Here is a 24,089-nt window from a genome sequence, read left to right as displayed (position 1 = left end):
ATTGCAGGTCTTCCTCCCCTTCTTAAAGGGGAGGGGCCTTGTGCAGCACGACCTGGGGCCCAGCTGGACCCCCGGGGATCGGGAGTGCAGGCAAAAGAGCCCGGCACTCAAGAGAAGCCAGCACTCCGTGGGGGGCGGGCATTTCAGGAGGTCTGGGATGCGAGTGCAGGCAGGTGCTGGCAGGCAGCAAGCAACAAAAATGGCCGCCCGCACCTCACCTTTAAATTGCGCCTCCCCAGCCGCAGGTACGCCCCCCTGACCCCGTCCGACATAGCGTCCGGTGGTAAGTCAGGGGGCGCTCCCGAAGATCGTGGCCGGGGCGTGAGCGGGGCACTGCGCACACCAATGACATCATCGCCAGCGACGCAGCACCGCAGGGCGCTACCGGTTAGCGCCACTACTAACCACCCGTTGAATTTTGCGGGAGGCGTGGGCAGTGCTGCGCCCGGGCGCTAGTTTGTTTGCGTTCCGTTAGCACCCTCTTAAGTCACTAACGGGAGGCGCAACCAATTGAATTTTTCCCCCTATGTTCCCCGACATCTCTGGGAGGTTATTTGTGTCCTCCTTTATGAAAACAGAACCAAAGTATGTATTTAATTGGTCTGCCATTTCCTTGTTCCCCATTATAATTCCCCTGATTCTGACTGCAAAGGACCTACGCTTGACTTCACCAATCTTTTTCTCTTCACATATCTATAGCAGCTTTTACAGTCAGTTTTTATGTTCCCTGCAAGCTTACTCTCATAATCTATTTTTCCCCTCTTAATTAATCCCTTTGTCCTCCTTTGCTGAATTCTAAACTGCTCCCAATCCTCAGGTTTGCTGCTTTTTCTGGCCAAATTATATGTCCTCTCCTTGGATCTTATGCTATCCCTAATTTCCCTTGTTAGCCACGGTTGAGTCACCTTTTTTGTTTTATTTTTAAACAGGGATGAACAAATTCTGTAGTTCATCCATACAATCTTTAAATGTTTGCCATTGCCTATCCACTGTCAACCCTTTAAGTAACATTCCCCAATCCATCCTAGCCAACTCATGCCTCATACCATCTGACGTAATAAAGACTCACTACGCACTTGGTTGAACATAAAGCAAGGCTTTTATCGAATTGTAACAAAACATGGAGGTCTAGTTAGTAGTCACTAGCTTCCTGTTTCCAGATTGTCTCTGGCCAAGTTGGGCCCACGCCCGAGTATTTATACTCCTCGGACGGCGCCCTCAGCTGGTCGTCCAGTAGTACTTCCTGAGTTACTTCTTGTAGAAGTTGCGATTTATGACACCATCGTAGTTTCCTTTAGTTAAATTCAGGACCCTAGTCTCTGAGTCAACTACTTCACTCTCCATTTTAATGAAGAATTCTATCATATTATGATCACTCCTCCCCAAGGGGCCTCGCACAACAAGATTGCTAATTAATCCTTTCTCATTACATAATACCCAGTCTAAGATGGCCTGATCTCTAGTCGGTTCCTCGACATATTGGCCCAGGAAACCATCCTGTATACACGCTAGGAATTCCTCCTCCACATTATTGTTACTAATTTGGTTAGCCCAATCTATATGTTTTTTATTATTTATTTCTGAACAGCATGGGATCAGAAAGACAATATTTCAAAGATAGCTTGGCTAGAGTTTATTTAGGAACGCTCTCGCCGAAGGCTTCTTCTGTTTATTAAATTGTCTGGATCTGACATTTGTCTTAGAAACAACTTGTAGAGTAAAAATGATAATATGAGGGAAACGCTGTGGCTGATAAAATCGAGCATCAATGCTATTATACAACAAAGTAGCTGCTTCCCATGCCACTTAAACAACACGCAATAGGAGGCCCCTCAGGTGTACAAGGCCCGCCTTATAACTCTCTTGAATTAAATCATCTGGCACGCCAGCAGATAGTGCACGTGAAATAGCCGCAGACATTCAGGATTCCTTTCCCAAACGAATAACTGGTACCTGCGAGCATTTTTCAAAAAACTCATTCTCGCGATGTGGGGCGGGGGTCACCGGCATGGCCGGCACTTAGTGCCCATCTCTGGTTGCCCTTGAGAAGGTGGTGGCGGTGGTGAGCCGCCTTCTTGAACCGCCGGTAGCGGGTTTGACACAACCGGGTGTCTCGCTGGGCCACTGCAGAGGGCAGTTAAGAGTCAACCACGTTGGGGCGGGACTGGAGTCACCTATAGGCCCAGACCGGGGAAGGACGGCAGGTTTTCCTTCCGTTAAAGGACGCTAGGGAAGCAGTTGGGTTCTTACGACAATCCGACAGCTTCATGGTCGCTGTTACTGATCCCAGTTTGTTAGTTCCAGACTTTTTGTTAACAGAATTCAAATTCTCAAAGATGTGGGAGCATGTTACAGACTGTGAGCCAATCGACAAATCCAGTTGGTGCTTGTATTTACAGAATAATGGATAGCTAGGAGTGATTAGAGACTGGCTTGCAGGCAAGACGTTTAGATGGCTTAGTGTGTAGAATAATGAATCCCGGGCTTGGTTATACAGCAGTTAACTGATCAAGGGAAGCAGTCAATGCTGTAACCTATCAAGAGCAAAGTTTGATAAGTTTGCCATTATCAGAAGCCAGAGATTAGATTTCAGCCTGGATATCACTTCTGGGCATCCGTTTTCAATAGCAACGTGACATCTGAAGCTAATGGGCTGGTTTTATTTCACTTTGATTCTTCCTGTGCACTGGCTGAGGTGTGAGTGCCAGGGGTGGATGAACGCACGGGCCTTTAGAGCCTGTGCCCAGGTGCCACAGCCAAATAGGGGGCCTTTGCTAGGGGCCCTCGTGCAAAGAAAGGGATCTCGGAGAACAAATTCACAAATCACTAAAAGTTGCGCCACAGGTTAGCAAGGCTATAAAAAAAGCAAACCAAGCACTAGTGTTCATTTCTAAAGGGATAGAATTGAAAAGTAGGGAAGTTATGCTAAACCTGTATCGAACCTTGGTTAGGCCACACTTGGAGTACTGCGTACAGTTCTGGTCACCATATTATAAAAAGGATATAGAGGCACTGGAGAGGGTGCAGAGAAGATTTACAAGGATGATACCAGAAATGCAAGGGTATACATATCAGGAAAGGATGAACAGGCTGGGTCTCTTTTCTCTTGAAAAGAGAAGGCTGAGGGGTGACCTAATAGAGGTCTTTAAAATCATGAAAGGGTTTGATAGAGTGGATACAGAGAGAATGTTTCCACTTGTGGGGAAGAGCAAAACTAGAGGCCATCAATATAAGATAGTCACCAAGAAATCCAATAGGGAATTCAGAAGAAACTTCTTTACCCAGAGAGTGGTGAGAATGTGGAACTCGCTACCACAGGGAGTGGGTGAAGCGAATAGTATAGATGTATTTTTAAGAGGAGGCTGGACAAACATATGAGGGAGAAGGGAATAGAGGGTTACACTGATAGATTTAGATGAGGAAAGACGGGAGGAGGCTCGAGTGGAGCATAAACGCCGGCATGGACTGGTTGGGCCGAATGGCCTGTTTCTGTGCCGTATATCCTATGTAATCCTGTGTAAATCTAGGGCCCTCGCTTGGGGCCTCACCAGGGGCCTCGTGCAAATATATTCCCCCCCCACCCCGGTAAAACTCACCATAACAGAAACATTGCCTACAAACGCTGGATCAAATAATAGAAAATATTCTAGCGTTTAACATTGTCATACGATTGGCTTTATCATTAACACAGTGTGTAAACATGGTACAGCTCTATTTCTTCATGTATTTCACTACATGTTTGTGTTTTAGTGGCTCGGTGAGGTTGTGCCGGGTGTGCGGAGGATGTTCTTGGTGTCGGCTCTGGTGAATGCTGCCACTGATGGCTAGCGCATTCGATTGCAGTAAACACTGTAGAGCAGCACTGGCACTGGGAGAGCTTTCAGCCCTTGTTAATGAGTCCAATCCGATTGTATACATCCTCATCTTATTTACTATGTCTCACGGTCATGTCAGTTGAATTCCAGCAACCTACAGCGCAAGTATCTCCTCCCTTTGCCCCACCATTGGTGGCCGTGCCTTCAGCCGCCTAGGCCCCATGCTCTAGAATCCCGTTCATAAACCACTCCGCTTCTCTCCGCTCCTTCTCCTCCTTTAGGAACCTCCAAAAAACCCAACTATCTGGCCAGGCTTTTGGTCACCCATCTCCTTTCTTGGCCAGAGTTGGAGGAGCAAAGAAATCTCGGAGGGTTGTAGGGATGGAGAAGGTTACAGAGATAGGGAGGGAACTTACGCTTTACGCAAATCTGTGCCCATCTTTCTTGCAACCCCATTGCGCTCCTCCAATTCCGGCCTCTTGCGCATCCCCGATTTTAATCGGTCCACCATCGGTGGCCGTGCCTTCAGCTGCCTGGGCCCTAAGCTCTGGAATTCCCTCCCTAAACCTCTCCGCCTCTCCGCCTATCTCTCCTCCGTTAAGGCACTCCTTAAAACCTCCCTCTTTGACCAAGCTTTTGGTCACCTGTCCTAATATCTCCTTATGTGGCTCGGTGTCAAATTCTGTCTGATGATCGCTCCTGCGAAGCGCCTCTGGACATTTTACTACATTAAAGGTGCTATATAAATACAAGTTGTTGCTGTATACCATTCTTTCTTGGCCCTGGATCTGTTGCATTGTACTGGGCTGCCTTCCAGTCAGTTCTATTTGAGAACACTGTGGAACATTGCTTGTTAAATCACTTAATGTACCAGAACATGTCTCTGACAGATTGACTCAGCCAGCAGAAACCTGACGGGAAAATACAATTAGACATTTTTAAATCTGCAATATTTATAATTCTTGGAAAGTGTCGAGATTCTGGGAACCTTCTTTCCTGGGTAAGCTCTTCCTGCGTACAAGTGTGGGAGAGAGCGTGTGAGAGTGTGTGTGAGAGTGTATGTGAGAGTGTGTATGAGTGTGTATGAGTGTGTGTGAGTGTGTGTGTGAGAGTGTGTGTGTGAGTGAGTGTGTGTGAGTGTGTGTGCGAGTAAGTGTGAGTGTGTGTGTGAGTGTGTGTGTGAGTGAGTGTGTGTGTGTGTGTGTGTGTGTGTGTGAGTGTGTGAGTGTGTGTGTGAGTGTGTGTGTGAGTGTGTGTGTGAGTGTGTGTGTGAGTGTGAGAGTGAGTGTGTGAGTGTGAGAGTGTGTGTGAGAGTGTGTGAGTGTGTTTGAGTGTGAGAGTGTGTGAGAGTGTGTGTGAGAGTGTGTGTGAGAGTGTGAGAGAGTGGGTGTGTGAGAGTGTGTGTGAGAGTGTGAGAGTGTGTGTGTGAGAGTGTGTGAGAGTGGGTGTGTGAGAGTGTGTGACAGTGAGTGAGAGTGGGTGTGTGAGAGTGTGTGACAGTGTGTGAGAGTGGGTGTGTGAGAGTGTGTGAGAGTGGGTGTGTGAGAGCGTGTGTGAGAGTGTGTGAGTGTGTGAGTGTGTGAGTGTGTGAGAGTGGGTGTGTGAGAGTGTGTGTGAGAGTGTGTGAGAGTGGGTGTGTGAGAGTGTGTGTGAGAATGTGCGAGTGTGTGAGAGTGGGTGTGTGAGAGTGTGTGTGAGAGTGTGTGTGAGAATGTGTGTGAGAGTGTGTGAGAGTGGGTGTGTGAGAGTATGTGTGAGAGTGTGTGTGAGAATGTGTGTGAGAGTGGGTGTGTGAGAATGTGTGTGAGAAAGTGTGTGAGAGTGTGTGTGAGAATGTGTGTGAGAGTGTGTGAGAGTGGGTGTGTGAGAGTGTGTGTGAGAGTGTGTGTGAGAGTGTGAGAGAGTGGGTGTGTGAGAGTGTGTGTGAGAGTGTGAGAGTGTGTGTGTGAGAGTGTGTGTGTGAGAGTGTGTGACAGTGTGTGAGAGTGGGTGTGTGAGAGTGTGTGACAGTGTGTGAGAGTGGGTGTGTGAGAGTGTGTGAGAGTGGGTGTGTGAGAGCGTGTGTGAGAGTGTGTGAGAGTGTGAGTGTGTGAGTGTGTGAGAGTGGGTGTGTGAGAGTGTGTGTGAGAGTGTGTGAGAGTGGGTGTGTGAGAGTGTGTGTGAGAATGTGCGAGTGTGTGAGAGTGGGTGTGTGAGAGTGTGTGTGAGAATGTGTGTGAGAGTGTGTGAGAGTGGGTGTGTGAGAGTATGTGTGAGAGTGTGTGTGAGAATGTGTGTGAGAGTGGGTGTGTGAGAATGTGTGTGAGAAAGTGTGTGAGAGTGTGTGTGAGAATGTGTGTGAGAGTGTGTGAGAGTGGGTGTGTGAGAGTGTGTGTGAGAGTGTGTGAGAGTGTTGAGTGTGTGAGTGTGTGTGAGTGTGTGTGAGTGTGAGAGTGTGTGAGAGTGTGTGAGAGTGGGTGTGTGAGAGTGTGTGAGAGTGGGTGTGTGAGAGTGTGTGTGAGAGTGTGTCTGTGAATGTCAGTGTGTGTGAGTGTGTGTGAGAGTGTGTGTGCGTGTGAGTGTGTGTGTGAGTGTGTGTGAGTATGTGAGAGTGTGTGTGAGTGTGTGTGTGTGTGTGTGAGAATGTGCGTGTGTGTGTGAGTGTGAGAGTGTGTCTGAGAATGTGCATGTGTGTGAGTGTGTGTGAGTGTATGTGAGAATGTGTGTGTGTGTGAGTGTGTGTGAGTGAGTGTGTGTGTCTGAGAATGTGTGTGTGTGAGATAGTGTGTGAGAGAGTGTGTGTGAGTGTGTGAGAGTGTGTGTGTGAGTGTGAGAGTGTGTGTGAGTGTGAGAGTGTGTGTGTGTGTGTGTGAGAATGTGCGTGTGTGTGTGAGTGTGAGAGTGTGTCTGAGAATGTGCATGTGTGTGAGTGTGTGTGAGTGTATGTGAGAATGTGTGTGTGTGTGAGTGTGTGAGTGAGTGTGTGTGTCTGAGAATGTGTGTGTGTGAGATAGTGTGTGAGAGAGTGTGTGTGAGTGTGTGAGAGTGTGTGTGAGTGTGAGAGTGTGTGTGAGTGTGAGAGTGTGTGTGTGTGTGTGTGAGAGTGTGTGTGTGAGTGTGTATGAGAGTGTGTGTGAGTGTGTGTAAGGGTGTGTGTGTGAGTGTGTTTTTGAGTGTGTGAGTGTGTGAGTGAGTGTGTGTGAGTGTGAGTGTGTGAACAAGTGTGTGAATGAGTGTGCATGTTTTTGAGTGTGAGTGAGTGTGTGAGTGTGAGTGTGTGTGTGTTTTTATGTGTGAACAAGTGTGAACGAGTGTGCATGTTTTTGAGTGTGTGTGAGTGTGTGACTGTGAGTGTGTGTGTGTTTTTGTGTGTGTGTGTGAACAAGTGTGTGAACGAGTGTGCATGTTTGTGAGTGTGTGAGTGTGAGTGTGTGTGTGTTTTTGTGTGTGAGTGTGTGAACAAGTGTGTGTGTTTTTGAGTGTGTGAGTGAGTGTGTGTGTCTTTCTTTGCATGTTTTGCCTCAATATATGATTTCGATTTCGACCTGCTTGGGGTGGCAGGTGATGAAGGATCTCCCACATCCCCTGTTGTGTCTCTTATTACGGAGTTTTATATTGACTTTCTTTAAATTACTTTTTTTGTGACTCATCAAGGTGAGGGATTATTTGTAGCGGGGAATGGAACACATTCCTAATTCCAGAATTCAGCATCGCATCAAGCAATCCGCCGGATGGTTTTGTAAGGCAAGATAAGAGAGCCTCCCCTCAGCTCCAGTAATATGCCTCAGCTCCATCAGGGATCCTCCATCACACCAGAGTGGGTTTGCCAATCCCCACAAAAGCCAGCCAGTAGTCTCTCTGAGCAAAAATAAAGGCGGCAAATTAGTGTTTATGACAGGGTCAATTTTCATCTTCAATCGTTGTTGTTTCGTATGACGGGAATAGCTTATTATGGGATGTCTAGTTTGGCTCTCCATTCAACAGCCTCCTGAGATGCCGAGTGGAGAAATGAGGTGCCTCCCGTGACAGGTCTCAGTGGGCAGGTTGATGTGATGTGTTCCATGATCTGGGACTCATGGCCGCAGTCTCACTTCGGGCCGTCCCTCATCGTCCACTTGTGGAGCAGGTGGCTGCATCGTCCATGCCCAGTGCGGATTGGGTTGAGCGCCGTCCACGGTCTTCGAGGGAGGTCGAAGCCAGGGACCTCTACTGTTGGGTCAGTGATGAGGTGTTGGTTTTTTATGTTGCGTATATTATCTTCAATGCGGGCGCTGTAATCTGGCAAGGAAGATTGCCCGCCTGGTGTAAAACCTACTTCTTTGACCAAGCTTTTGGCCGTCTGCCCTAATAGCTCCTTATGTGGCTCGGTGTCAAATTCTGTTTGTGAAGCGCCTTGGGATGTTTTACTACATTTGGGGGGAAAAATTGGGTTGCTTTGCACCTCCCGTCAGTGCCCCCGGGGAGCGCTAGTGGGCCGCAAAGCCCCTAGCGCCTGGGTAGTGCCGCTAATGCCTCCCACGAAATTCAGCGGGAGGTTAGCAGCAACTGTAGCCGGTAGCACCCCTGCGGTGCGGCACCTCTGGCAATGACATCATCGCCGTGCGCGGCACCCCGCTCACGCCCCAGCCGCAAACCTCGGTTGCGCCCCCTGACCTACCGCCGGACGCTGTGTCCGACAGGGTCAGGGGGGGTGCGTTTCTGCGGCCGCGGCGGCACAAATGAAAGAGCAAGTGCCAGGCCGCCATTTTTTTTGGGCCGCCTGCCAGCGCCTACCCCCTCTGGCCTCCTCCCGCACGGGGTGCCGGCCACGATCGCTCAGCCCGGCTCTCCTCTTGAGTGCCGGGCTGTTTCACGGCACCCTGCTCCCCGGTGGTCCAGCAGGGCCCCGGTGCACCTCCCCTTTAATCAGGGGAGGGAGGCCTACAATGACGCGGCGCTACGTGCCATTGCGCGTGACGCTGTTGCAGGTAGCGCCGCCATATTGAGTGGTAGCGTCCCAGGAAGGAGGGGGAGCGCTTCCAGTACTGCCCCGCCTTCTGCTTGCGGCGCTACCACTCAATTTACGGCGCCGGGGCGGTAACATTTTCGTGGTGTGAAAGGTAGCACCCCGGCGAAGATAGCACCCCAAAGGGGGCGCCACCGAATTTTCCCCCTAAAGGCACTATATAAATGCAACTTGTTTTTGTTGTACGGCTCCCTGATTTACATCAGCCATTTATAACGGCTGTGTCTTTGGAACTCTGAACTGGTTTATAATTTCTCACAAGTACCAATCAACCCAGTGATATGAGTCATCAGAAAGCACTGTGCGTCTGAAACTAGGGACTGTTCTTAAATGGAGTTTCCCCTGTCGAAGACTCTTGTGCCTGTGGGTCTGTTCCGAGCGGAGACTGTCTGTGAACAAGCCACAGTTTACTTCACAAAGTCATATGTAAATGCGCCCTCTTCTCCCTACCACCCCTCCCATTAAAGGAGAGAGAGGTAAAGGGGCGCAGAGATTTAGGGGATTTCAGAGCTTCGGACCCGGTCGGCTGAAGGCACGGCGTCAATGGTGGAGCAAAGAAAGTCGGGGAAGCGCGAGGGGCCAGAGTTGGAGGAGCGCCATTGAACCCGATAGATATGAAAATCACAAATACAATAGCAAAATACTGCGGATGCTGGAAATCTGAACTAACAACAGAAAATGCTGGCAATACTCAGCAGGCCAGGCAGCATCCATGGAGAGAGAAACAGAGTTAACGTTTCAGGTCTGGGACCCTTCATCAGACGCGATCTCGAGCGAGCGGGCGATCGATTCCGACACATTACTGCCCAGGCAGTGAGGACGAAAACTGAACCCCAGTGTTTCTGATTTCTCTGGATGCAGACGTGAGAGTGGAAAAAGTCAGGTAACCACGGCATGTGCTGTCCCGTTGACTCCTGAGCTCCAAATGCTGGGTGTGACACCCCCCCCCCCCCCCAAAGTCAGACCGCTGAGCGAAAATGACATTTCGAACACAGCTCTGCTGGTGCGTTCATTGTTTTTGCAATTTTATGAGATGAGATTCCCACTAAATCACTACACGTAATGAGATTTGTCAGCTCGCAGCTCGGCTGCTAGGCAACATCATGGAAACGGAGCCTTTCACCTCTGTGGGGGAGAGGGACGGCGAGGGGGTGGTGGGGGAGAGAAGGGGGCACATTAACCTATGACCTTGTGAAGTAAACTATGGCTTGTTCAAGGACAGTCTCGGCTCGGAACAGACCCACAGGCACAAGAGCCTTTGATAGGGGAAAATCCATTTAAGAACAGTCAATTTTTTTTTTTTTTTACAATTTAAATCGCTTTATTGGCATGATAAGTTACATCTTATGTTGCCAAAGCATCAAAATACATTTATGGTTTAGCACATAAACGCAGTTCTATTCATACAGTGTATAAACAGGTATATCCCTGAGTGTATAAATATACATTCGCATTGTTTATATATATTTTTTTTCTTAGTTTACTGGTTGTCCCTCTGTTCATGGCAAGCTGTAACATAGTGCGCCGCCAGTGTTATACAGCTTCTCTCCTCTCCCAGTAGGAATGGGAGTTTTTGGTTGTCATTCAGATTTCTGAAATCACCTAGTTTCAGACGCACAGTGCTTTCTGATGACTCATATCACTGGGTTGATTGGCACTTGTGAGAAATTATAAACCAGTTCAGAGTCCCAAAGACTCAGCTGTTATAAATGGCTGATGTAAATCAGGGAGCCGTACAACAACAACAAGTTGCATTTATACAGCGCCTTTAACACAGTAAAACGTCCCCAGGCTCTTCACGGAGCGATTATCAAACAGAATTTGACACCGAGCCACATAAGGAGATATTAGGACCGGTGGCCAAAAGCTTGGTCAAAGAGGTAGGTTTTAAGGAGCATCCTGAAGGAGGAGAGAGAGGTAAAGGGGCGGCGAGGTTTAGGGAATTTCAGGGCTTCGGGCCCGGGCAGCTGAAGGCACAGCCACCGATGGTGGAGTGAAGAAGATCGAGGAAGCGCAAGAGGCCAGAGTTGGAGGAGCGCAGAGATCTGGAGTACTGCGTGCAGTTTTGGTCTCCTTATTTAAGGAAGGATATACTTGCATTGGAGACAGTTCAGAGACGATTCACTAGGTTGATTCCTGAGATGAGCAGGATGGCCAGCCTATACTCATTGGAGTTTAGAAGAATGAGAGGTGATCTTATTAAAACTTATAAGATTCTGATGGGGCTCGACAGGGTAGATGCAGAGAGGATGTTTCCCCTCATGGGAAAATCGTGAACTAAGGGGCATAATTTCAAAATAAGGAGTCGCCCATTTAAGACAGAGATGAGGAGGAATTTCTTCTCTCAGAGGGTCGTAAATCTTTGGAATTCTCTTCCCCAGAGAGCTGTGGAGGTGGAGTCATTGGGGCAGTAATTCCTCCCCAAACGTGTGAGTACGGAAGGGGTACTCACGCATCTGGCCGGAGGAAATGCCGGTTTTCAGCATGCACAGCGCATGCGCTGAAAACCGGCATTTCCTCTCCTCTCACCCAAGAGGTGAAGAGGCTAGCGCGTGCGCTGTAGGGGGCAGTGCGTGCATCTTGGATTTCCTCTGTTTTGGGGGATTTGCGCATGTGTAAAGGCCTCCGGTCTTTACGCTTGTAAAAAGCACACATAAGTATTTATTTTTACAGGTAAGTGGTGTTTTAGTGCAATTTAGAAAAACATTTCCACAGGTTTATTATTTTAAAGAATCTACAATAAGGTAAGTTTAGTTTTAGACCCTTTTTATTAAAAATTTATTTTTTTTTAAAAAAAAATTAATGTTTAAATTATTTTTTTAAACTTATTTATACTTAATTTAATGATTGGGATTTTTTTTTAATTTTATTTAAAGTTTAAGTAGTGTTTTGGGGTGCAGTACTTCTCATGAGTTTGACAGTTCTTACTCTCAAACTTATGAATGAAGTTTCCCCTCCCCTGATTGGCTGAACAGTGCTCACCTGATCCCAGCCGGCACATCGCACTAACTACGCCGCTGGGTCAGGTTAGCACAGCGCGCCGACATCAGAACCGGGCCACTGACAGGAAATCCACTGCGGGCCAGGTTTCAGATGTCGGCGCGCCGGGTAAGTGCACATCGGGGGCTTGCACGCGCGGCAAGCCCCCGACACCAAGTTCTGGGCCAATGAATATATTCAAGGCGGAGATAGACAGATTGTTGAATGACAGGGGAGTCAAGGGTTATGGGGAACACCTGGGAACTGAGCACCCACCCAGGACATAAATGTGGTTCAAAGCAGCAAGCTGCAACCATCACACAGGCCACAGGAGATGGTCAGGGGTAGCAGCAGTGCCTGTTTCTCTCCTCTCAGTTTATCCTCACTTCTCAGTTTACAGTGTCAGCTGTGGCTCAGTGGGTAGCCCACTCCAGGGACTTGAGCACAAAAATCCAGGCTGACACTCCAGTGGAATACTGAGGGAGTGCTGCACTGTCGGAAGTGCTGTCTTTCAGATGAGATGTTAAACCCGTCTGCTCTATCAAGTGGACGTGAATGATCCCATGGCCACTATTTTGAAGAAGAGCAGGGGGAGTTCTCCCCAGTGTCCTGAGGCCAATTTTTATCCCTCAACCAACATCACTAAAAACAGATTATCTGGTCATTATCACATTGCTGTTTGTGGGAGCTTGCTGTGCTGCCGCATTTCCCACATTACAACAGTGACTCCATTTCAAAAAGTACTTCGTTGGCTGTAAAGCGCTTTGAGACGTCCGGTGGTCGTGAAAGGTGCTATAGAAATGCAAGCCTTTCTTTTTTCTCCTTATCTCAGTTTTTTTTCTCCGTATTTCGCTGTTTCTCTTCGCAGCCGCTCGGCCATGGAATGTGTGAATATTTTCCCCTGCAACTAAATGAGTCGAGGCGAAGCCAGCTCGCCTATAGTTTTGATAGAGGCTTTCACTGCAGCTATGAATTCTGGGCTAGCCGGCCTCCATAAAATCCTCGTGCTCCACACCCCCTCCCGCGCAGCTATGAATTCTGGGCTAGCCGGCCTCCATAAAATCCTCGTGCGCCACACCCCCTCCCGTGACCCCCCCCCCCCCCCCCCCGAATCCCTTTTGGTTTTCTGTTCCCACTGCAGTAGTGGACATGCTGGTACCAGCTTGCAGGGTTATCGCGCAACGCAGCGAAAAGGAGGCGCAGACCCACTTCAAACCCAAGAGGCTCCCTCAATCCCGGCACTAACATAGAAACATAGAAGATAGGAGCAGGAGAAGGCCATTCGGCCCCTCAAGCCTGTTCCGCCATTTAATGAGATCATGGCTGATCATCCAAATTCAGTACCCTGTCCCTGCCTTCTCCCCATATCCCTTGATCCCTTTAGCCTTAAGAAATATATCTAACTCCTTCTTGAATATATTTAATGAATTGGCCTCAACTGCCTTCTGTGGTAGAGAATTCCACAGGTTCACCACTCTCTGGGTGAAGAAATTCCTCCTCATCTCTGTCCTAAATGGCTTACCCCTTATCCTTAGACTGTGACCCCTGGTTCTGGACTCCCCGACCATCGGGAACATCCTTCCTGCATCTAGTCTGTCTAGTCCTGTTAGAATTTTATAAGTTTCAATAAGATCCCCTCTCATTCTTCTAAACTCCAGCGAATATAAGCCCAATTGACCCAATCTCTCCTCATACGTCATTCCTGCCATCCCAGGTATCAGTCTGGTGAATCTTCGCTGCACTCCCTCCATGGCAAGAACATCCTTCCTCAGATAAGGTGACCAAAACTGGTGACACTAGGGAGCACCAAGAAGGAAAACAAGGTTAGGTTATGGAACCTGCAATAACGTTTTACCTCAACAACAGTAACTTGCATTTGTATAATATCCCAAGGTGCTTCACAGGAGCGTTATCAAACAAAATTTGACACCGAGCCACATAAGGGAGCTATTACAACAGGAGACCAAAAGCTTTTGGTCAAAGAGGTAGGTTTTAAGGAGCGTCTTAAAGGAGAGAGAGAGGTAGAGAGGCTGAGAGGTTTATGGAGAGAATTCCAGAGCCTAGGGCCTAGGCAGCTGAAGGCACGGCCACCAATGGCGGAGCATGGAAAACCGGGGCTACGCAAGAGATCGCCGAGGGTTGTGGGGCTGGAGGAGGTTACAGAGATAGGGAGGGGCCGAGGCCATGGAGGGATTTGAAAACAAGGATGAGAATTTTAAAATCGAGGCATTGCCGGACCGGGAGCTAAGGTAGATCAGGTGAACGGGAGTTAGGACATGGGCAGCAGAGCTTTTGATGAGCTCATGGTTATGTAGGGTGGAAGATGGTAGGCCAGCCTGGAGAACAAATCTAGAGGTAACAGTGTCTCAGGTGATCCCTGGTTAATTTTGCTTGGATCTATACACTTACATACTTGAGTAAGAGGTGGTAAGGGCAGAATGGCCTACTCCTGTTCTTATGCATTTAAAAAATATATATATTCCTGTAGGAATGTCTAGTCCCTATCAAGAGACTGAGGTCGACTCAAGGGATCAAACAAACGATGTTTAATGTAAAACTAATTGAGTTTAACAAACAATTGCAAGAGAACTACGAATACAGGTCTAGTCAGTTCGGAGGCTCCACGAGGACTGCTTGTGCGGTCCCGTGGCTGGTGTCATGACGTCATCACGTTTTTCCCGCCGGTGGGGATCATGTGATGAACGGCGTGACTTCATCGCGTTTGCCCGTGCTCTTAAAGGGACCGCGCTCTGTACATGCAAACAGTATATACAAAGATACAGACTCAGGCTGCAGCTAACATATTGTTAAAGGGAATTATATACATTTGATCGGAGTCCCTTAGTGGCTCCGCCACACTCCTATATTAACAAAGTCTGGTGAAGTATGTGAGGGAATTCAGTGCTCCAACCCATGTAACAGCACCCTCTTCAGGATAGTATAAGCTGTCACATTCCTCCTTTCATCTTTCTCTTGCTCCCAGAAAAAAAGTAAGGAGCATTCAAAGGAATTTCCATGTAAGCATTTTTAATTGCAGCAATCAAAAATATTGGTCCCCAAAATCTAATCAAATAAATGCAACAAATAAAAAATACTAAAAAAAAAAATCAGAAATCCAACTCTCAAAAATCAAGTCAAATCTCACAATCAAAAACAATCCTGCAGAAAGTTCACCAAGTGGCCCTTTAAGAAGCACCTTGCTGAGGCTTTACAATGTGCCTCAGCTTTCGTTGCCTCTTTTAGATGGACAGGATTCCCCGCCGAGAGGAAATCAGGGAATCGTGCTATTCACGTGGAATCTCACGTTTAAATGAAGCTCTCGCACGTATGGTTGCACCAAGTTGTCGGACGCTAACATGGCTGACTCTGAACTGCCCTCTGACCTGGCCGAGCGCGCCACTCGGTTGTATCAAAACCGCTGGAAAAGAACAACAAGACCTTCACCACACGGACTCTATGTATGCGTGGGGGAGACCAGAACTAGGGGCCATAAATACAAGGTAGTCACTAATAAATCCAATAGGAAATTCAGGAGAAACTTCTTTACCCAGAGCGTGGTTAGAATGCGGAACTCGCTACCACAGGGAGTGGTTGAGGCAAATAGCATAGAATCATTTAAGGTGAATCTAGATAAGTACATGAGGGAGAAAGGAATAGAAGGAACATGGTGATAGGGTGAGATGAAGTAGGGTGGGGGGAGGATTGTGTCGAGCACGGACCCAGTTGGGCCGAATGACCTGTTTCTGTGCTGTGCATTCTGTGTAAATCTATTTAAGTCAACAGACTCCAGCGGTTCAAGATGTAGGCCCACCACCACCTTCTCAGGGCAGCTAGGGATGGGCAATAAGGAAGAAGTCATTGGACAGCCTTCTGAAACACAGGGCCATTCTGATTTTGTGTCTTTTTTCCGCACTTCACTTGTTGAGGGGGTTAGCGTTATGCGTAGTGTCGGTCGGTCAGTTAGCGTTATGCGCCGTGTCGGTCGGTCGGTCAGCACACTCTCATGTAATGCAAGAACTTTCATTGACATAGCCCCTGAATCACATCCTCATGCCATCCCAAAGCGCTTCACAGTCACCGCTGTAATGTAGGCAAAGACGGCGGCAAGTGTGCACACCCCAAGATCCCACAAGCAGCAAGCAGGTTGTGGCCTATTAACCTGGTGTGGGTGATATTGATTGAGAGAGGAATTGTGGGGGGCGATTTTGCCAGCCCTGGGGAGGCGGGTTTGGAGGCGGGACTGCCGGGAAAATGGCAGAATTTGGGGGCGTGTGTCCAACCCGCCCCAACCCGCCTCCATGCCATCTGGCCAGGAGGCGGGTAGCCGTCCCGCACTGGGTCCCGCCTCCTTGGAGACAGGAAGGGATTAAAGCCTATTAACTGCCTGTTGACAGGTAGCTAACAGGCAGAAAATAGGATTATCCCCTTTTTGCCCTCAAGTGCGGGCTTCCCAAAGGCACCGAACCCCGCCAGGGTCAGCGAGGCGAGTAGTGGGTCTGCGGGGGTCGGAGGGGTCCAAAAGTGTGCTGTGGAGGTGAGTGATGAGTGCAAGTGTGGAGAGGTGAATATCTGAGGTAAGTGCAAAGTGTTAGAAAAAGTGTACTTACCTTGTTTCAGTCGGTGGGGATGTGGAGAGTCTCGGACCTCCGCGGTAGAGATGACAGATGGCTGCTGCATTCTCCAATGCAACAACCATCTCATTTCTGCAAAAGAAAGAGGTTTGATGAGGTCTTGAATTCAAGACCTCATCAAACTACAGAGAATGTCAGTGCTTGACCGCTTCACCGAGCTGTCAAACGATGACAATTCATCTGTCAAAAATTTTTGACAGATGAAACATCATGTGTTGACGTTCTCTGCAACCGGCTTTCCCTTAATTGGCCTGCTGAGCCCGCTGGGCGGGCCTAACAAGGTCAATCCAGGGAAAATTGCGTGGGTTGGCCAGAAGTCGATGGAGGCGGGACTGAAACCCGACAAGTGGGAGTCCCGCCTCCAAAAGCTCCCCATTGGCAAAACCACCCCCGTGGTCAGGAGGAATCCACGGTTCTTCTTCCTGAAGTGCCGTAGAATCATTGGCATTCACCTGAACGGCCAGACGGGGGCCTCGGTTTAATGCTTCATCCAAAAAGACGGCACCTCTGACAATGCAGCACTCCCTCAGTACTGCATTGAAGTGTCAGCCTAGATTACATGCTGAAGACTCGGGGGTGGCGGGGCTTGAACTCACAACCTTCAGAATAAGAGTGTGACCAACTGAGCCAAGCTGGTACGTGCACCACATGATTAGACCAGATTAACACAGGGGGTTATTTTACTAGTGAATACAAGGAGTTCAATGTCTTCTTTCTATTACAGGTTAATATTAATGAATTCAAGTAAATATTAACCTCAGTGGTAATCTTATTATAGATTTACATTTTGACTGGACCATCTAAAAGGGTAATTGGAATTCACAGGGACACATCCAGTAATTAACTGCCCATCACCCCCATTTATTTGCCTGTGATATTCCAAGTTTGCTGATGATACAAAGCTGGGTGGGAATGTAAGTTGTGAGGAGGATGCAAAGAGGCTGCAAGGGGATATAGACAGGCTAGGTGAGTGGGCAAGAACATGGCAAATGGAATATAATGTGGAGAAATGTGAAGTTATCCACTTTGGTAGGAAAAATAGAAAAGCAGAGTATTTTTAAATGGTGAGAGATTGGGAAATGTTGGTGTTCAGGGGGACCTGGGTGTCATTGTACACGAATCACTGAAAGTTAACATGCAGGTACAGCAAGCAATTAGGAAAGCAAATGGTATGTTGGCCTTTATTACAAGAGGATTTGAGTATAAGAGTAAAGACGTGTTACTGCAATTATATAGGGCCCTGGTGAGACCACACCCGGAGTATTGTGGACAGTTTTGGTCTCCTTGCCTAAGGAAGAATATACTTGCCATAGAGGGAGTGCAACGAAGGTTCACCAGACTGGTTCCTGGGATGGGGGGATTGTCCTATGAGGAGAGATTGAGTAGACTAGGCCTATATTCTCTAGAGTTTAGAAGAATGAGAGGTGATCTCATTGAAACATACAAAATTCTTACAGGTCTTGACAGGGTAGATGCAGGGAGGATGTTTCCCCTGGCTGGGGAGTCTAGAACCAGGGGTCACAGTCTCAGAATAAGGGGTCGGCCATTTAGGACTGAGATGAGGAGAAATGTCTTCACTCAGAGGGTGGTGAGTCTTTGGAATTCTCTACCCCAGAGGGCTGTGGAGACTCAGTCGTTGAGTATATTCAAGACAGAGATCGATAGATTTTTGGATATTAAGGGAATTAAGGGATATGGAGATAGTGGAGGAAAGTGGAGATGAGGTCGAAGATCAGCCATGATCTCATTGAATGGCGGAGCAGGCTTGAGGGGCCGAATGGCCGACTCCTGCTCCTGTTTCTTATGTCCTTGTATGGTGACAGTGCCCACCTGACCGGTGAACCCACCACCTCTGCCTTCATATTTCCCCCAACATTAACTGTGGGCACTGTGGCCTTGAAATTATTCCTGGGCGGAGTGCAAAATGGGCCAATCGGCAATCCCGTTCTACACCCTGCCCCTATTCCCGAGAGAATCAGGCCGGGGTGTAGAATAAGCTGCTGATTCGCTGCTGCCCAAGATTAACTTCAATCCCCTGTGTGTGCACTCAAAGCCAGCCTTGTGGAATCCAGTTCCACAGGCCAGCACCATCTCCCTGAGTGACCAGGACAAATAATCGGATACATTCCTGGACCTGTCCCTGAGCCACAGTCCAGCCTCTGACCTTGATAATCATTATTCCGTCTATGAGCGAGCCCTTCTATTACATTCCACCCAGGAGTGGGACTAATCGGATCGTTCTTTCAAAGAGCCGGCACAGGCACGATGGGCCGAATGCGCTGTAAGATTCTACGATTCTGTAACTCTGAGTATCTACACACAAACCATCTGAATCCCTCAATGTAATTTATCATTGAATCATAGAATGATACAGCACAGGAGGAGGCCATTCATAGAAACATAGAAACACAGAAGATAGGAGCAGGAGTAGGCCATTTGGCCCCTCGAGCCTGCTCCGCCATTCAATGAGATCATGGCTGATCATCCAAACTCAGTACCCTGTCCCTGCCTTCTCCCCATATCCCCTGATCCCTTTAGTCTTAAGAAATATATCTAACTCCTTCTTGAATATATTTAATGAATTGGCATCTACTGCCTTCTGTGGTAGAGAATTCCACAGGTTCACCACTCTCTGGGTGAAGAAATTCCTCCTCATCTCTGTCCTAAATAGCTTACCCCTTATCCTTAGACTGTGACCACTGGTTCTGAACTCCCCGGCCATCGGGAACAGCCTTCCTGCATTTAGTCTGTCTAGTCTGTCATTCGGCCCATTGTGCCTTTGAAAGAGCTAACCAATTAGTCCCCATAGCCCTGTAGATTTTTTCCGTTCAATTCCCTTTTGAAAGTTACCATTGAATCTGCTTCCACCGCCCTTTCAGGCAGCACGTTCCAGATCACAACAACTCGCTGCGTTAAAAAAATATTTTTCCTCATGTCGCCTCTGGTTCTTTTGCCAATCACCTTAAATCTGTGTCCTTTGGTTACCGACCCTTCTGCCACTGGAAAGAGTTTTTTCCTTTATTTACTCATTCAAAACCATTTGTGATTGGGAACACCTCTATCAAATCTCCCCTCAAAAATCTCTGCTCTAAGCAGAACAAACCCAACTTCTCCAGTCTCTCCGTGTAACTGAAGTCCCTCATCACTTTGCATTCTCTAACTCATTCCCAGGCATCCAGTGTAGAGTTAATTCCATGAGTTTGGACTCCCAGAGTGAGGAGCGCCTATTGGGAATTCGGGAATATGGCCCACCCTTTTCCCCCCCACAATTTTCCATTCATTGTGGACAGAAAATCATGGAGGGGGAAGGGACCTGAATTCCCGCGATGAGCTCCCAGTGGGAAAAGCACCACCTTGGGACCGCAAATTGGTGGAATCGTCCCTTATCTCTCTGTTAGCATTAACTCCCAGGAGTGCAAAAGGCCGTGTCGTCTGACAGTTCAGCAAATATTTCTTTTTTTTGTCTTTTCAGGTGGGCCTGTCAGCTGGGACGATCCTCTTCCTCATCGGCATGGCCACCGTCACCACCGGTTACCTGGTGCCCCCGAAGATCGAAGGCATCGGAGAAGCCGACTTCCTCGTTGTGGACAAGCGCGCCATCGAGTACAACGAGGCCCTGGAGGTCAGCAAGCTTGTTGGTGCCATTCTCTTCAGCGTGGGCGGGACGGCGATCGCGGCGTGCGTTCTGGTTCTGACCATCTCCAGACGTACCCCCAGAGATGAAGAGAGACAGTTTTCCCCCATCCTGAAAGAAGGGCCGTTTGAAATGAAGCATAAGGCGGTTCTAAAGACTGGGTCGCCAGGGAGTACCCAAATCCCTGTTAGCTTGTCAAGAATACAAAGTGTCCAACCCAAGATGGGAACATGAGGAGCCGCATCCAAACCCTTATGGAATAGGCAGTTCCTCTATCTCACACCAAGTCCCAATCACCCATCACTCCTGTGCTCGCTGACCTACACTGGCTCCTGGTTAAGCAAAGCCTCGATTTCAAAATTCTCGTCCTTGTTTTCAAATCCCTCCATGGCCTCGCCCCTCCCTATCTCTGTAATCTCCTCCAGCCCCGCAACCTTCCGAGATATCTGCGCTCCTCAAATTCTGCCCTCTTGAGCATCCCTGATTATAATCACTCCACCATTGGTGGCCGTGCCTTCAACTGCCTGGGCCCTAAGCTCTGGAATTCCCTGCCTAAACCTCTCCGCCTCTCTTTCCTCCTTTAAGACGCTCCTTAAAACCAAGTTTTTGGTCACCTGCCCTAATTCCTCCTCATGTGGCTCGGTGTCAAATTTTTTTGTCTCATAATACTCCTGTGAAGCGCCTTGGAATGTTTTAACACATTAAAGGCGCTATATAAATACAAGTTATTGTTGCTGTTATAACACAAATTCCAACACTGCGTCACCATTTATATTCGGTTAATTAAATAAATCTGGAATAAAATGCTAGCATCAGTAATGGTGACCATGAAACTACTGAAATTGTCATAAAAACCCATCTGGCTCACTAATGTCCTTTAGGGAAGGAAATCTGCTGTCCTTACCCGGTCTGGCCGATATGTGACTACAGACCCACAGCAAAGTGGTTGATTCTTAATTGCCCTCTGCAATAGCACCACCAGCTTCTCGAGAGCTATTAGGGATGGTCAATAAATGCCGGCCTTGCCAGCGACACCCACATCCCATGGAACTAATTTTTTTTAAACTCCCATAGATTGGCTTTATAAGGGGCTTCTTTGTTAAGGTGGGGAGTTTTCAGTCTGATCTGAATACTTTCCATCCCCTCCCTCCCCCACACCCCCCCCCCCCCCCCCCACACTCCCCCTCTCCCCACCCCGCCTTTCACAGATCCAGAGATGTTCCGGTCCAACATCTATCGTGGCAAAATCTGCCATGTTGCCGTTATTTCTTCCTGGCCTCTTGAGCATCCCAGCTGTCATCTCATGTGTTTGAAACTGGCTCAAAGTTATGCAATGAAATTTTTTCCTTTTCAGGTATTCATCTAATTGCCTATTGAAAGTTACTATTGAATCTGCTTCCACCACCCTTTCAGGCAGCGCATTCCAGATCACAACAACTCAGACCTTAAAAAATACTCCTGTCTGGTTCTATTGCAAATTATCTTAAATCTGTGACCTCTCGTTACCGGCCCTCCCGCCAGTGGAAACAGTTTCTCCCTATCTACTCTATCAAAACCCCATATAAATTTGAACACCTCTATTAAATCTCCCCTTAACCTTCTCTGCTCTAACTCCAGCTTCTCTGGTTTCTCCACACAACTGAAGTCCCTCACCCCTGATATCATTCGTGGTAAATCTCCTCCGCACCCTCTCTCCAAGGTTACAACCTTCTATGGGTTAAAGCCCAGACCAATTTCTGAAATACTGAGGCGTATTTTCCACTTCCTGTGCCTGAGTTTGTTGGACAGTCTTTGGCCGCAGTGAATAGAGGAAAAATCAGGTGGGAAGTCACCCCCCGCCCTTAGGGGACCTTGCCCAATTCTCGGACCATTAATTAAAATGGGTGTAAAATCAGGCAGAGCTCCTTTTCTGGTGCCCTGGCCCAATTTTCCTCTCTTCGTTGCGCCCAGGGACCCAGTACACCCATCTGTCCCCTCCCCCACCCCCAGCTCTTTTGGGTTGAACTGGGCCGTGCTATTTAAGTAACCGCCATGTCAGTGCGTTTTTAACGAATTTCCTTCTCCGTTTTAATCAAGGCGCTTGCCCTGTTTAAAAGATACAATAGTTAAAATGGCGGTCCAAAGAATTTCACAGCCAATGTGTCTTTATTTGTCACTGGTGTGGCACGTTAGGGTCGCCAGCTGCGGTTGGACGCGTTCCTGGAGGAGTCATCACATGACCTCCTGCCGCCAACCGCCCCGCCCCCCCCCTTCCACGCTCCCGCCATTGGTCGGCCCACACGTCCATCCTCGAGGCGCCCCGGCTTCCCACGGCCAATCGGAAAGCGGACAGACTCTTCGTTACCCGAGTGGATGATTCTTGACTGTCAGTCAAACAGCCCCTTTCCCCCCCGCCCCCCATCTCCAATAGTTTTATAACTAATAAGCAAAGTGTTCAAAGAACATGAAAAGAACACCATTTTTTAAATGATTTTTCTCCCCGGGTTGTTGCTGGCCCCAGTGTCCGGGAGATTAATCTTCAATTCCTGCAGACTCCAGGCCAATCCTGGAGGGTTGACGACCCTAGATGCACAGAGTCATTTCAACCCCATTGTGCGCTGTGTTTTCCATCCCCCTGACGCTAGACGCCTCACTGATGCCTCGAGTCCAATAAAAGTTAGAAACATAGAAAAATCGGAGCAGGAGTCGGCCATTCGGCCCATCGAGCCTGTTCTGCCATTCAATATGATCATGGCTGATCCTCTATCTCAATGCCATATTCCCGCTCTCTCCCCATACCCCTTGATGCCTTTTGTGTCTAGAAATCTATCTACAGGAAACTTTGGTTTATCCGGAGGTTAACTGTCCGGAATGCTTGATCCACCGGCAAAATTCAGGAGTCGGTTCAGTAAGTTTTTTTTCTTTTCGTTGCTTTTTTTTCACCAGTCAGGCTCTGCAAGGTCTAGCTAAAGCTGTTGCTTAGCTACAGAGATGCTTGCAAGCTACGGCCGACTGTTTAGAAGCTGTTGCTAAGCAACAGGGTTTGTTGCTAGATATGGAGCTCAAAAGCTCCGTATGTTTTAACATTAGCGCTGGTTTGTCCGGCAGTTTTGATGGGACGGCAACAGCTCGGTCCCATCGGTGCCGGATATCACAAAGTTTCCTGTATCTCCTTCTTAAGTATATTCAGTGACTTGGCCTCCACAGCCTTCTGTGGTAGAGAATTGCACAGGTTCACCACCCTCTGAGTGAAGAAATTTCACCTCATCTGAGTCCTAAATGTCCTACCCCGTATCCTGCGACTGTGACCTCCTTGTTCTCGACTCCCCCCCCCCCCCCAGCCAGGGGAAACATCCTCCCTCCATCTAGTCTGTCTAGCCCTGTCAGAATTTCATACGTTTCAATGAGATCCCCTCTCATTCTTCTAAACTCCAGTGAATACAGGCCTAGTCGACCCAATCTCTCTGTGAGCCTGGAAGCTACCGTGAATTCTGACTGCTGCAACTCATACAACAACCTTGGCTGCTTTGAGGCTTCACCACTCGACCTGTTCCATTTAAGGGCAGCGGCTCCTCCGATAAAGATCTACCCTGAAAATGCACCTCCTGAGGTGCGACATGTTAAAGCAACCCAATCGCAATGGACTCCACCTTCATTCCGAAATGATTCTTGGTCGTAACTTCATGAGAAACAAACTGGAAATATAAAATAAAAAGAACACATCACTGCCGACTGCAGGCACACGGTGTCTGTGAGTGTTTACTGAGAATTTCCCTCTTTTTTTTCTCGCCGTTCTAAATGTTCTTTCCTTTTTAACCCCTTGTTCTTTTTTTTTAAGTTTCCGTCAGTGTTGCTCTCTCTCTTCCTTTTGCTTCGAGGGTGAGGTGGGGGGTCGGGGTGGGGGGATGAAACAGAAGATGCCTCGCCATTCCCCCGTCGCCATTCCCCCCCACCCCCACCCCCCCCAACACCCCCCGCCATCCACCACTCCCCAACCTCGTCCGCACCATTCCCTTTCCAAATGGGCAAGGCCTACAATTTGGTTCCGGGACTCTGGAAAAGCAGTT

General features: G+C 48.3%; 1 protein-coding gene across 2 annotated transcripts in view; it reads left to right on the top strand.

The window, feature by feature from the left end:
- LOC147108884 (neurensin-1-like) overlaps window positions 1-23,752 on the top strand; it is a 65,125-nt gene extending 41,373 nt beyond the window's left edge. Inside the window, exons 1-2 of one of the 2 annotated variants that reach the window (XR_015080685.1) lie at window positions 9,131-9,682; window positions 19,882-19,966. Coding sequence is in view for 1 of the 2 variants with exons in the window: in XM_086005813.1 (XP_085861939.1) it covers window positions 19,882-20,277 (396 nt within the window). In the remaining variant the exon portion in view is untranslated. Of the gene's footprint in view, window positions 1-9,130; window positions 9,683-19,881 lie in introns of those variants that run through there. The other variant, XM_086005813.1, reaches the window with a different exon arrangement.
- Window positions 23,753-24,089: the final 337 nt, after the last annotated feature.

Source organism: Somniosus microcephalus, chromosome 13 (genome assembly GCF_052327205.1).
Source record: "Somniosus microcephalus isolate GS21.2 chromosome 13, FLI_Smic_1.0, whole genome shotgun sequence".
Lineage (NCBI taxonomy): Eukaryota > Metazoa > Chordata > Chondrichthyes > Squaliformes > Somniosidae > Somniosus > Somniosus microcephalus.
This window is presented reverse-complemented; position numbering and strand designations above follow the sequence as displayed.